This window comes from Rhipicephalus sanguineus, chromosome 4, assembly GCF_013339695.2.
Source record: "Rhipicephalus sanguineus isolate Rsan-2018 chromosome 4, BIME_Rsan_1.4, whole genome shotgun sequence".
Lineage (NCBI taxonomy): Eukaryota > Metazoa > Arthropoda > Arachnida > Ixodida > Ixodidae > Rhipicephalus > Rhipicephalus sanguineus.
In genome coordinates, this window is record NC_051179.1 from 172,670,353 (window position 1) to 172,685,715 (window position 15,363).

Consider the following 15,363-nt stretch of genomic DNA (forward strand, 5'->3'; position numbering starts at 1 on the left):
ACACGAAGACGAGCGCTCGTCTTCGTGTACCTTATTTCCTTGCCCTGAGGTAGCTCTATAACAGTTGTCATGAGCTACCAACTAGCCCAAATCTATGCTGAACACACGTTATAGCTTTTCTATAGAGTAATCTTTCTTAGAGTTAATATCTCAAAGGTTAGTTAAGCAATCTTTGTTACTTACCCAGCTTATTGGATCGCAGTTATCTTAGTACGGATGAAATATTCCGATGTTTAGTAACAAGTACTACCACTTTTGTATCGAAGATTGTTTGCTAGAGTTATTAGTGAAATAACTAGTTAAGCAATATTTAATTACCTAGCTTGGCAGTTTGGAAAAAATAACCTAACGTTCTGCGCACGGTTGGGAACAGTACTGGGACAATTCGACACGCGTAGCGCATATGTTTGTATTTGTAATATTTGTTGCACGTTAGCTGAAACACCCTATGTAATCCGTTGTACCAGCGGTGCAAAACAAATATTAAGGAGAGCACTTTGCCATGAAGGCTTCGTTGGATATCGTTATAGTTGAATAAAAGCCGTCTCTAAGGCAAGAGGTAAAGCCGACGTTGAAGATTTTGCCCAGAAGGAAAATTTCGATTTTGTAAAAATGTGATGACAAACACGCGTTTCTGTTGTCGCTGGAGGCGCCTTCTATGGGCCCCTTTCCAAACGCAGACGAACGTTCGGAAGAAGATGAAAGACATCATGCAGATGCGCCTAAAAACGAACGCTAGAGGGAACACCGCAATTAAAGCATACGCTTACGGATCGGTTAGACAACTCCCACCGGCGATTCTGCGTCGTGTTACTTACTATCGCGCAAATACGGTAAATGTCGACACTTGTTTTTTTTTTTTCTAGCACCTGTTCGATTCTTTAGAGTGCATCTTTTTTTTCCAGATAGTTCAATTTGCTGAGCTTATAAGTGGTTGGGTGCGCACTCAGTGAATACGCATTACCACCACTAAATGAATGAGCAATGAAATATGAACATAGAGAGTACCGGAATTTGGTGGTTATTGAATGAGCGCATAACACCCCGACTTCATACTTGTCAAGTTAGTGTTCTTGCTTTCGGGCTGAGGGCTTTTTTTTTTTGCAGGAGAGTATGGCGTGCTGAAATGGGACAACAACTGGGTTGCGTTCATCGACACCATGATACACAGCACTTCACTTGCGTATCCCAAGCGTGACCTAAAGCTTCCCGTGAAGATCACTTCGTGCCGCATTGACCCACTCGTTCACGTAGAGATGACAAAGGCAGCGAATGAAGCAAGTGAGTGGCAGAGTGTGCGGGATGTTGCATTTGAGCAGCAAACGTGCAGTACATGCAGAAAAGATGACAGTACGATTTAAGCGTGCGAGTTGTTGAAGGGACGAAAGTCAATAAAAAAAAATACAGGGAGGATAGAAACGCAAGAATGTGCTGCCTCAACTGTACGCGGCTACACATATTCGGCTCTTGCATGAGACGTGTATACTAAAACATGAAACATGAAGGAAGCCTATATTACATACATTGGTTGAGGTATATTCACTTATTTTGTTGATTTATTGATTATATAAGTACTTGGGCGCCTCGTAAGAAGCATTAGGAAAGGACAGCATGACAGTAAATAAGAACTTGGGACATATTATGGGTGCATATGCATAATAAACCTACGCGACATGACATTAATGTATGTTCACCATTTCATGAACACATTACGAGATTACAAAAAAGGTAATTGTAGCAATAAATTGCGGTTGCACATTGTGGATTAGTTCAGGCACTGTAAAGAAGGCACTGGATCGGTTCTCCTAAAGCTCTACAACAGCCATTTCAAGTCCAGAAATCTGGGACCTCGACTTTCTGCGGCAAGGTCGACCCCAAGGGGAAGCGCTCGGCGTAACTCTATGGGGAGCATTCTCTAAAAATCGATTACTAAGCAATGCCTCCCTTTTCGCAAGTCCGCACTTGAGGCACCTTATCCCGACAACGCCCGAATGCTTTACATTGTGGTTATTTTAATTCCCGCGCTGTACTTTTCCCGAGACAATTTTGTGCCCGCACTGAAAGTCTATAGGATGATTTTTTTAAGTTAATTGGAGCGCAGTGATCATTTATTCGATAATTACACTCTAGTAGCATGTGCAGTAGGACGGCCTTTCTGTGTTTGCAATTTGTTGTCATTACGCTCGGTGAATTTCTTTCCTGAAGAGCTTTTCCTAATTGATAATGCGGCAAAGCAGCCCTATAGAGGCGATAAAAATCGCATGTGGCTAAATTAATGACAAATTGCGCAGTTGGCGGAGGGGGATGTGGTAACAAGTGGCCAGAGCATGGCACTGCGCATGAGTTCAGGCATATCGTTGTAATAGAGTGCTGAAATGATACTTAGCCTAAACAAGTGGGGAGCCATTATATAGTTAAGAACGGTCTAAAAAAAGGAAAGTTAGCGTTATTCTGGGTTGTTGTAACATGAAGCACCCGCAATGGATATTGTGCCGATTAGTTGTCGTTGCTCCTACAAATTGAGAAATCAAGCTTGGAGGATTAAGCTTGGAGGATTAAGTGCCGATGAAGGCATCGGCACTATTGTTTCCCGTGAGCTGCAGTTTTCATTGTATGAAAAATTCGAGAAATGCGCAACAGTGTCGCTGTTTCCCGAATATAATGAGCAGCTATCCTTCCTTCATGACGAATTTACGAACTGCATATGTTGTACTGTCAAGCAATAGTGTTGTACATTGCATAAATATCCTGTAGGTATTTGCTGTACAAGTAAATTTCGCATGTCTGGTTGATGAAAGAAAATTTTTGCGAATGTCAGTAGCTGTACTATTTGTGTCAAGAATATTTGAAAAATATTCGATTCTCTTCGTACTTGGTTTTCACTGTGCAAATTCGCTTCGCGGCTGAAAATTTGACATTCGCACACCCTGGTTTTAACCACTTTTAATGCTTCAAGCATATTTTTCTTACTCCCGCGAACGCCGCAAAGACGAAGTGAACGAGCAGCTCGAGCATTCACTAGAGGGCACTTGGGGCTTCTTGTAGATTCGGGCGGACGCCCCCCGAATGAAGAACGCCTGCCATTTACGGCTCATCTTTAAAGTAGGCTGTGTGAAGGTGGAGCGCTATGGAGCGAAGGAACTGGGCATCAGGTAGCGAAGAACATCGGTCAAGTCCTGCATCGGCGTACTGACAAAGCGATTTACGCCTCTTTGGTTTCCGCCAAAACTAGATTTTGTTTACTGCACCTTTCATTTCCGGATCCTCAGCTTGCTATTCTAACGCGCCCGCCTTAACAGGAGTGCGTTGAGAAACGAACATCTGTAAAAATCTGCAGGCGGCCATAGGTATTTATCTTGGTGGCTGGTAGGAGCAATCTACCGTAGGCGTTCGTGTGCTCTGGTGTATTCCTTAGTGCCCAAGGGGACATCAGCGGCGTCACGCGTTCGACACCAGTCAGACCACTATCACTACTCTCGTTCAGTGTACCACGGCACACCCAGGAGAGCAACTGGTGGCGTAAGTAGGTGAACCGCCAGAACCGAAGGTTTCGGAGAAGTTGGAGCAGCGCGCGCACGGACGTCTTTCCAACGCTTACAGTGAACTAGAAGAGGGGCAGTGGGCTCACGGGGTCGAACGGGTCGCGCCTCTGATGTCTCCTTGGGCGGAAGCATTGGTTGGTCACAGCAGCTACATTGATTTCGACGGCCGTGATACGTGGTTTCCAGCTGTGCAAGAACCACTCGTTCCTTCGCGCCGCGTCTGCAGCACTGCAGCGCGACAGGTGTCGCGACCGTCGAAATCAAAGATTAGAATAACAGAGAGATGAGCTTGTTGGTAAGTAGTCATTCTAAAAAGACAGGGCGTGCAAACACGGACACAAGAAAGAAGTCAGGACACCACAAACGGCGTTTGTGGTGTCCTGACTTATTTCTTGTGTCCGTTTTTGCATGCCCTGTTTTTAGGAGCGAAGCTCCTCTTAGTTAACCTTGTCACGTCTCCGTTGTCCGGCGTAACCACCTTTGCAAACTGCCCACTACTTCGTCTTTGCAAACATCCCACTACGATCCATCACCGATCCATTACTTCACTGACCATAACGCCGTTATAATGAAGGAGGAACGGAAGCCACCTTTTCACACTGCCCACTACTTCGTCTTTGCAAACATCCCACTACGACCCATCACCGATGCATCACTTCGCCGACCATAAAGCCGTTATAATGAAGGGGGAACGGAAGCCACGTCTAGCTACTACTTACGATTACTAAAATTTCTTGTATAAATATATACAGTGTTTGTCACGTCTTTGATGATGTACTGGGCTATCGCTTTGATTACTGCTGGGCGAAACCACTGAAGATTTCACAGTGTAACCATGATTGCTTCAGCAGCTTCGCCCAAGCTCTTCATCATTCACCCGTGGATATGCTGTCAATTTTTTTAGAAAGGACATCATAGTAGCACCTGTGACCAACGTTTCCGCCTAAGAACGTGTCGGCGGCGTCACGGGTTCGACGCCTGTGAGCGTACCACCCCCTTCTAGTTCACTGTACCACGGCGCACCCAGAAGAGTAACTGGTGGCGTAAGCAGGCGCACGCTCATATTTAGGGGAGAGGAGGTGGAAGGGCGAGGCGTGCGTATGCCGTCGTGTGCGCTGTTCGCCTTGTTCAATATGAATTATTTAGCCCATCTTCAAACCTTCGCGCAGTTACACCAACACTGCCCAGGATAGCAGCACATTTCCTGGCAATTGAATGTCACCTTGTCGGAAGTTGACCCCAGGCTGAGCCGCTGGCAATCAGATGCATGCGCGTAGCTTTAGGCTTTCACAATTGATGGATATAGGATAGGGACGGGGAAGCTTTGTTCAATTAAGGTTGATAGCCCGTGTCATTTTGACAGAGCACGTCAGCCCCGCGCATTGTCGGCCGGCAACCTTGCAGATTTTCCGATATTTGTAAAGTGTGTCTTTTTGTCTCTTATTGCCTACTGGTATTAAAAATTCGACTTTTAAGGAAATTTTGGCGAATAATATATTTACTTCTTTTGTAAACGATTAACCATAAGTATACCCAGAACACAGGAGGAAATTGACGTCCTGTGCGTAAAGCCAGAACTATTGTGTGCTGGCGTTGCAGCGTTTAAAACAATGAGAAAGAACAAATGAAATGGAAGGGAAAAAGAGAAACACTGTACGTTTCGTAACCATTTCTTCCTTTCTACTGCAATAAAGCCTGTAGTGCTATCAAAGCTGTAGAAATATCAACGAAATGGTCCCATTTTTTACGCGAAAATAGGTAACACAATGCATGCAAAAAGAACACGTAACACAAGGCAACCGCAGTGTGGGTTTCACATGTAGATTAGCTTTCTCATAACTGTCTTTCTATTCGCGCTTATGGACCATTTGTTGTTCATTATTTTGTTATATCTTATGCTGGACGTTCACTCTCGTTACAAGCAGCGTTACCATTCGTGACGCACATTCACATTAGGTTTGTTGTGTTGCTATTACAAGTGATGGTGGATTGTTGCACTGAAAAATTCACGTGAGTGGTCTGCAATTTGAAAGCGCCGCAGGCGATGCCAGTAAATTAATTTCGGATTTTTTAATATTGAAATCAAGATACGCTGACACTTTGTAGCATAGTTTGCGTTGAATATTATGAATAATATTCAGCGTTTTTAAGAATGACATGATGCATGTATATCAGCACATTACGCTACCTACATTAAAACATTCCTGTTTCCAATGAAGTGTTGACATTGGAACCTCTATGACCCTTTGATGTGTACTTAACGAAATTTTACTTTGTTCCCTGCAGGCCTAGACTTCGCCTACGACAAACATCTGCGCATGTGCCGTTCTGGGGGTATAATTTTGCAAGGTATTGCGACAAACCTTGCTCCACAACGCATCGCAAAAGATGCCTTGGTGCTGAACGAGCATGCATTTGTGCCATATGTGGACAACGAGTCTGTCAGGCAGCGACGACAAGCGTGCCTTCTAGAATACATCGACCTGTGCAATGGACTCGCTCAGCGCATAGTCGACAGCAAAAACAGCCAGCAGTTGGCATGCAGTGATGTGAATCAACGCACTTCCAATGTTTCGGAAAGTATGGGTGACTACCGGGTGAGACATAACGCCGAGAGTCGGGGGTTGCTGCAAGTCCTTACTGCAATCCAGGAAGAGGTGAACTGTTCCGCTTCGTCGGTAGCGGAGATCATCCAGTCAGCTTTGGTGACCTACGAAGCAGAACTAGAAAACGACGTCGTGAAGACAGCTCTGCTTGAAGAAGACCCATTGAGACACCTTCTAGATGTCGTGGTCGAAAACACCAGCCCCACAAAGCTCAAAGTTTGCGAGTGGGTCACCGCAAAAAGAAATCACATTCTGTCTACCCAGTTTACTGAACTTCTTGCTATGGCTAAAACCAATCTCAAGGTGGGCTACACTGTAGTTTTTTCGTCTGCCAGCGATTTCATAGACGTGGACATTCCAGAAGGTGCTAGTATAGTTCATTTGAGTACCTCGGTAGTTCCGATTAAAAAACTACCAGAAGCCGATTTGCATGTTGCTTGCCTGCCCACGTGGACGTCAAGCAATCTAGAGACCCTGACCGAACAACTTTCGGCACAGTGCAGAAAACAAGAATTCGTCCTGATTCTTCTACGCACAGCAGTTACACCGGCAGAGCAAATATTAATGTCGTTGGGTGGTATTCAGCTCCAAGTGCACAGAAACGATGCGGTGGAGTCGTTGTTCAACTCTCATGGATTCACCGTCGTTGGAGTGAAGTCCAACAATTTTTCAACACTGTTCCTTCTGAGGTATACCAAGGGCACTCTGGAAGCAGCGCAGCCGGAGCTCGTTAAAGTGTCCAACGGCAACTTTCATTGGGTCGAAGAGATAAAATCAAAAGCAGCGGAATGCGACAAGAAGCCACACGGACATACGCTTTGGTTGCTCGACGAAGACAATGGTACGAGTGGCGTCATCGGGTTGGCAAACTGTCTGCGATGGGAGACTGAAAGAAGGCATATTAGGTGCGTATGATACGCCACAACGCACCTATGAATACCGAGAGCAATTCACTTTTCTTTAGTTTTCGAAATAAAGCACCCGTTCAGATTTTAGATAACTGCCTAAATTTTGAAGTGCAGTCGCATAATAACAAACGCAATAGCTGTGTAAAGAGCTGTATCAGGAAGCCAGCAGGCAACACGTTCATTACTGTGTACTCATGAGACGACTACCCAACTTTTAGCTTTCGAGCTGTTATCGATAGCTGCAGGTGTGCGCGGGATGTTTCCTTTATCGGTGCTTTCATCGTACTTGTGCGCATACAATCCACGGGGATTTTCTACTGCATGAGGGTAATACTACGCCAGATTGTTTACATATGGCACCCACTAACTTTAGTCCGAAGCATGCCGGCACCATTTTTCATAGGAAGCGTTGAACCGGTGACTGGAAGAGAGCCTGTGGTGTAATCTGCCTCACTTTTTATCCGTCACCTCCAGGCGAGACGCCAGCTTTCACATGAGCCGCTGTATCAAACAATAGGTACCGATTTACATTATCCTGAAGCAACAGAACAATTAATCTTCCTAGCTCACTACCTCCGTTCTAATGCAAGTAAATGAGGCGCTCGTAATGCAGTGCGAGGCTCGACTGATGAATTCATGGAAACCTTAGTTATGTGTAGAACTCCGTGTTTTCGTATAAATCCGAAAAAAATCGATAAACACTCAGCGGTAAAATTTTTGAAAATTTGGATTATTCTCTTAAGCTCCGATTTTCAAAGGGCATTTTCAACGTTCAAAGGGCATTTTCAAAGTTGAGAATGATCAATCGAAAGGAGCGCAGCTTCACCAGCGGCAGCAACCTCATAAAATATACTTGCGTCTATTACAACAGGCCTTAAGGTTGTAATGCGAAGACACGTAGATGTTTTTGTGTATATGTGTTTGTGCATTCAGAACTTTCAGACATCCAGAACATACTCAGTGTGTTTGCATATATCTGTGTCCAGATATGATTCATCCAAGATTTCGGAGTACTGAGCGAAATAATTATAATAGGTCCTTTATTTTTCATCAAGGTGAGAGAGGCTGGGATTAAATGTTAAGGAACAGCTTGACTACATTCTGCACCCCCCCCTCCAAAAAAAAGAAAGTACACTTTGCTGAGCTTACAGCATTGGACATCAACAGCCTCATTCAAAACAATTATCAGCAACAATGCAACGCATTTTCATTGGAAATATAAATAATGAGGATACATTCCAACAAAATTTCAATGCCAAATTAAACACGAAATTTCGGAGGATTGGTGACTCACGAGAAATAAACTCGGATAAACACCGAATTTTCTCCTGAAAAATAAACTCTGAAAAACCCCCTCCGAGATTCATGAAAAATAAACTCCGAATACACGGAGCTGTAGTTATGTGACTGCAGGACAAAGAAATATGCACACACAAAAAAGGGATACGCAAAACAAGCGACTGTAACCGTGTGCACCTTTCTTGGTGCGCATATTTATGTTCGTCCTACGGTGCGAAACCAGGGAACCGAAGCCACATCCGTACTGCATGCTGGCACTTCGTTGTTCAGCGTAGCGATCGAGAGCTTGCTTTAGGAAAGCTGCTTGCACCGTATCCTCTGATCGTTCGTCATACCTAGTCATTGCTTTACTGCAGTCGAAAGTAAAGGTAGCCATTATAGCAGACATTATTTAATCAGACGGGATGTAATTAGACGTAGATAAGGACGCAATTTTGTCCGTTTTGGCCATTTCAAAATGCTGCCGCCTCAACAGGCATTCGAAACCTATTACACTGTAGCCAACAGGTTGACGCAATAGTCACTAAGCGACGGCCGCTCTGATGTCTTATTCGGTCATTCTCTTAAGTATTCATATCATTTGATTGTGTTAGAAATTATATGAACACTCTCGACGGGTTGTTGCCGTCGGCGTGGCCGTCACCGTCATGTCTGTATAAAGTCCACAGCGATAACTTCCCTCCGCGCATCGTATGTTCTACTCGCGGGTAAAAGCGCGCGAGCGGGGGCGACGAACATGGCCGAAGAAGAGTTCAAATGAGCCGGCCCATCTCCATCGCTCGGAGGGCACATGCGATAACATCTCCGCGTTCGAGAGCTGCCGTCGATTACTGCTCAAGAAGAGAGTAAACGCACCGCACATCTTTAAGGAGCATGAAAGGACGTGGGGGTGGGGGAGGTTGTCGTTCGAGCAGCAAGTGTGCACTACAATTCCAAGGGCGCGGTTACGATCGCTGGCGCGCGCGTTGTCTCGGTAGGCATCAGCGGACGGCTCGTATACCCTTCTACGTACTGCGCTTCTGTCCCTGGAGCGGCCGTATTCTCTTACGCCAGTGTTTTGTAGAGTTGCGCGAGAATGGAACTAAAAGAGGTATCTGCCAGCGTTACTTAGTATAACATTATCAATTGATGCTATCGCATTCATTGCTTCGCCCTTGCGGTGAAACTGTGTGTGTGTGTGTTCTTTTTTGTTTTTTAAACATTAGCTCATGTATAAACAAGGCAGTAGTGTTGCTCAAATGACTTCTTTAGGAAGCACTTTGCTAAACCCCGGAAAGGCAGGCGCCTCGAGAAACGAGAACAGTCTTTGAAAAAATGTTATTTCGCCTGTTTTGGCTGAACACTGAAGCAGTGTACTGAGGAACACCTCGCCATTCGTGAAGTCGCTACGGTATAGCGCCAATAAAATTGCCCTTTCCTGTCCAGTCTTAAATTCTTCTTCGATGGTACGCGCCCTTTTTGTATTTTAGTAAATATGCCAATATTTTACTTATTAACCACCACAAGCGCTCAAATGTGTACATAAACATAGTTCTGAAATAGAATAAGGCGATTACTTTTAGCTAGTTATTACTTTATTTAAGCGGGAATGTCAAAATACGCATGCACGGACTGATAGTGGAAAACAGATGAAGTGAAATTGTTATATACACTTCCCAACAAGCATAAAATTCAGGATACTCAGAGCAAATATTTTACACATAAATACTGTTAAAAATGTTTGTGTTCAGTAGTTCTATACATTGCGGAAAACACAAAAGAATCATTGACGATGAGATGATGTTATCGGAACTAACCTCTTTTACGCTAAAAGCTAGTAAAATTGCTGATCTCCACTACGAAGGAAGAAATCAGTCCTACTGCTGAACAAAAACGAGGTTTATTTCAATGGATAATTTGGTCGTTATGGCTTCTTCGGTTTCGTCATTGATGTATTTATACTATTTTATGCCATGACTAATTGTGAAAGCAAACCGCTTCTGAGTCTAACCGGATCAAGCGGTTTCGCTATTAGTATCAGGCGGTTTCAAGAATCGCAACATGTATAAATTAATGATGGGTACACCCACGAAGGGTAAAACCCACTTTTGGGATGATATTGTGTATTTGGAAAGCGGACGGCTGTGACTATTACCATGATCGCACATGACTTCAAGCGTGGGCAAGACACTAAAGTATGTACCTGTCGGGTGTCGTTTCTTCCAGGTGTATTCTCAACGGAGGCTTGAATGAGTCAATAAAAAGCGTGGACTTTATTCCAAGCAATCCGTTGTTCAAGAAGTTGCTTCAGCAAGACCTAGTGATGAACGTCTATCGCGACGGACAATGGGGATCTTTCCGTGACACGAGCAACGTTTTTCGTAAGTGTAATGTTCAAGAAGCGCTGCGTTGCACTACAGGGCTTGTTTTTTCTTGCCGCGTAGAGAGTAGAGGCTCGCAGCATTGTCAGCCTATGCGTATATTTGCACCTGTGATGCAGTTTCTTGTACAACATCCTTGATGTCATTCATATGCCAGATAGTAAGGACTACGCGCTCGAACCTCGGTTGTAGGATGAGCGCGTACTTAACATAGTGATTTTGTTAAATGTTTGCGTAATAATGAATTATGATGCCCTCAAGACCTAACAGTACTGCAGAGGGGAATACTTGTAAAGTACATGAAATGCCCTATGCAGAACACAGAAAAGAATATTGCAATGAAAAATGTATAGGATGTCATTCGGGCTAGTTGGTTGCTCATGATGGTCGAAACAGCGCAGAAAGAACGAACTAGCACAAAGCGCCCGTTTGTCAATTTGTGTTTATGCGCTGTTTTGATGACCATGAAAAATTACATGAAATGTCAACTATAGTTGCGTACACACGGATGAAGAAAACCCAAGGCGACTTACTTATCTCTTCACGGCGTCTGTCAGGGCCAGTGTTACTGGCTATTGTTGCGCGAAAGCATTTCCGATCGCGGCAGGTTTTCGGTAAAAAAAGAATTTGAATGCACTACCATGATTTCTCGAGAAGTATGATTGAAGAAATGCGTTCCAGACGAGGTGATACGAAACGCTCCGTCTCTATCTTGAGCGAGTTAGGTTGCTCAATGTGAGCCATCGTTTAATATATGCAGACGTGAGAGAAACTTCTACGCGTGGCAAGCGAACCGATGTTGAGGTTTAATGGTAGTGTGAACAATGGTATGAAGAGTGCAGAAAATTTTTGCATATCTTCATGCTTGTTGATAAGTTCTATATGGCCGGGGACCCTAATTGAGGAAGCATGTTTTAACACAGATCGTATTTACTTCTTTTAAAAAGTTACTATAAGAAGCGGGTTATCAGGGCACGATCTGTGTGCTCTGCCGTGACTATTTTTACCTCATTAGTATGTTTCCTTTTTCGATCCACTCCGCCTAATATATGGCACTACCATCATCTACGACTACACCTTTGTCAGATTATCCGGTTGTCCTTCAGCCTCTTTAAGAACTTACGACCGAACAGGCTAAAATAAAAAGAATAGTATAGGAGAATCAGAACTGAAAGGGCATTTTTCTGCCATCTCCTTTATTTCTGTCCAATTTTTACTATATCTGACATTACCTCGACGCTCCAATTCGCCCTGCAGCACTTTGACAAAGCCAATACTTTATCGCTACAGAAGATGCAGGAAAATAGTAAGCGTAACGTTAGGACACAATATGTATCTATCGTAAAGAACAACAAGCATGCCTGATGCTCTAGATAGGACTAGGGGAAAGCAATGTTGTTCGGCTAATTTAATGAATGGAGTAGATGCAGCTTGGTCTGTTACAGCAACAGTAAAGATGCGTAAAGGAAGCGATACCCATTATTTGAGGCGGAGTATAAGACGTGGCGAGTTCTCAAACTGACAAACACCAAACAGTGTCATGCAGAAAAATCTGTTGCTGGGCCTGCTGGTACATATTAAAAGAAACGAAGTAACCCAGCTTCTTGGGAAGCTGGGTTACTTCGTTTCTTTAAGTGTCATGCAACTGAAGACAGCGGTGATTGTAGACTGCTGCGAGACACCGTCATCCATACACCGCCATCTAATGTCCAGAGGCTGCCATTTGACACTTGATGTACTGCTAGTGGTTGGTATTGTGGTGATGATAATATTTACCATATTGATTGCCGTTTGTTTTCGCGCGTTGATAAAAGGTAATTATTAGCCTGTGACTGTGAAAGTTGAAGTAGTGTCCGTCACAAAGTCGCAGTAAAATTTCCAAATGCCTCCTGTTCTGCATGGAAAGCTTGTGAACAATTGATTAAACTTTCGCTTTTTGGCCACTCAGAATATAATCCTCTTAAAACTCTTTGATAGCCGCAGGAGCAATATATGAGTTACACATAATCCATTACACGGCGAGCCATGCAGTCATCCCCACCACTTCTCTTGAACGTAGGTGTCCCTCAGAAGATCTCCACAGAGCTCGCCTTCATCAACGTACAGACGAGGGGCGACCTTTCCAGCCTGCAGTGGTACGAGTCTCCGCTACGTTACGCCAGCCGGAGCAGTCTCAGCGGCCGTGTACTGTGCAGCGTGTACTACGCCCCGCTAAACTTCAGAGACGTTATGATCGCCACGGGGAAGCTACCTCCAGACGCGCTGCCATGTACGTGTGTCCATTATCATAAACCGCAACTTCTGATGCTGAGGTTTCGGCTGTAGTTTTCAGCAATGTGTGTGCCTGGGCTACTTGGTATTCTGTTGTGAAAAAGAAGTAGCAGCGCAGCAATGAAAGATGTATTATAAAACAATAATATTTGTTGGGTTTCAACGTCCGAAAACCACGATATGATTATAAAGGACGCCGTAGTGCAGGGCTCAGGAAATTTCGACCACCTTGGGTTCTTTACCGTGTGCCTAAATCTAGGTACACTGGCCTCTAGCATTTTGGTTTCTATCGAAAATGCGGCCGCCGCAGCCGTGATGATTCCCACGACCTGCGGGTCTGAAATACGTACTAGAGGCCCACGTACTAAAGAAGAAAACATACTCTCCTCTTTTTTTAATCCCTAGTCCGCGGCTACGATGTATTTTTTTACAAAATGTAATTTTCAGTCCGCTAACTCGTACGACACCCTGTGCTTCTCAACCCTCGTATCTGTGGTACCATTTCTGCAAAAACCGCACTTAGCTGATTCTGAGGTTTTTCAGATTGTTTCTACTAATGATTGCCAAGAGGGTATTGCTGTTAGTTGCGGTCTTTGTCGACATCAGTGAATAATTAAAAAGAGAAAAAACAAGCATGCGAAGCCACCGAGAGTTGCTTTTTGAGATTTCGCAGCCACAATACCTGCGTAAAATACGTCACGTAACGATATTAGTTGAGTGAGACTGACTTGGCCGAGTTGGCTCGCACTTGTTTAGGTACTCAGTGCCACGGAGACAATGACACGAAGAAGCACAAATCTACGCAAGAAGCGCTGAATATTGATTGGTTTCGCTTGCACCATGTTTGGGATATGGCGTCGAGAAGCCGTTGAAGAACTCGATACCGTCGAGGTGATTGAAGGAGGGCTTTATTTGACACTGAGTGAGGCCAGTCAGACCCTGCTAGTAGTTCTATGTCCCCTTTGATGGTGTAGCGATCACATTGGTAGCCGGCCCCGACCCCGATCCCTCTTCTGCTGGTGTGCTTGAAATGCACAAATGTTTGGGATATGGCGTCGAGAAGCCGTTGAAGAACTCGATACCGTCGAGGTGATTAAAAGAGGGCTTTATTTGACACTGAGTGAGGCCAGTCAGACCCTGCTAGTAGTTCTATGTCCCCTTTGATGGTGTAGCGATCACATTGGTAGCCGGCCCCGACCCCGATCCCTCTTCTGCTGGTGTGCTTGAAATGCGGTTCCGACGGCTTATGAGCTCGGCGAGAATGCGCGTCGCGTTGTCTTCATACTCTAAAATTGTTTCGTACTCGGATTGGAAGTCCTCGTCCGTGATGACGCTCTCTAATTCGTTGTTGATCTTGTTCAACTCATCGTTGTTCGTTTTGAGCCTCTCATAGATGGAATCGAGCTGCTCATGCGTTGCGGAGTCGTTGCGAAGTAGGGCACTTGCCTCATTGATGATCCGGCTGTTCAAAGATCGTCGTGAAGTCCGCTTCGCCTTGAGCTTGTCCATTTCATCCGGGCAACTCGTAGCCGTCGGTAGGTCTATCCCGGGTTTCGGCACCAAATTTAAAATATGTGGCACAAAAACTAGCCGACGCTGACTTACAAGCTCAAACAGACGTTTATTAGCGTCCGCATGAGCCCAGAACGTAAAGATGGCTCCTTCGTTCCTGGTAGAACGCGCTCACGAGCTCGCTGGCCCAAAACTCGTCTTCGTCTTCTTGAAGGCTGAAAGCGGGAAATTCAACACACCAAGACCTGCTTGTTTATCCGCAGATGTTGGCCACACTGCGCCACCAGTTCGCAAAGCAGGAATGGTGCCACATTAGTTAGCATTACCAAAAGCAACAACTAAGTTTGAAGATACCGTGATAAATCAACAAAAAAAGAAATCTGCTAATTGAAATTTGCTAGCCAATCCTAATCATTTTAAACGCTGAAAACTGAAACATACGCTGTGGAAAAACGAAAATAACCAAGAAACAACGTGCACAGCACAAAGGAAACTGCGCGTTCGCTAATTTCCAAGAGCATGCGTCTAACATGCAGAGCGGCAAAAGCACATACCCTTGAAATGAGGGTGAAACAAGTAGAACAAAAAAAAAAGCCATGTAGAAATACAATCGCAGGACGGCTCAATAAAATTAAAAGCTAAAGCGAGCCGTTACAAGCAGCTTTTTTTTAGTCAGAAATGCGATGACAATTTCAGGCTCCATCCTGTATTTTGCAGTGTTTAGAAACTTAGTTTTGGTGAGCACTCGCCCGGCTTGCAAAAATCATATAAAGCACCCTCGCTCTTATGGCACACATTAAGACTGGGCTCCCTAGCCCGCTCGTTCGGACGTCTACCAGTTTGTCCTAAATACCAGTGACCGCAG

The 15,363-nt window shown here is 44.6% G+C and overlaps 1 protein-coding gene across 1 annotated transcript in view; it reads left to right on the forward strand.

Moving 5' to 3' along the window:
- Positions 1-15,363, forward strand: part of LOC119391856 (fatty acid synthase-like) — a 200,923-nt gene that overhangs the window by 127,369 nt on the left and 58,191 nt on the right. Inside the window, exons 14-17 of the mRNA XM_049415421.1 lie at positions 1,108-1,281; positions 5,829-7,053; positions 10,561-10,726; positions 12,786-12,992. Coding sequence (XP_049271378.1) covers positions 1,108-1,281; positions 5,829-7,053; positions 10,561-10,726; positions 12,786-12,992 — 1,772 coding nt within the window. The remainder of the gene's footprint in view (positions 1-1,107; positions 1,282-5,828; positions 7,054-10,560; positions 10,727-12,785; positions 12,993-15,363) is intronic.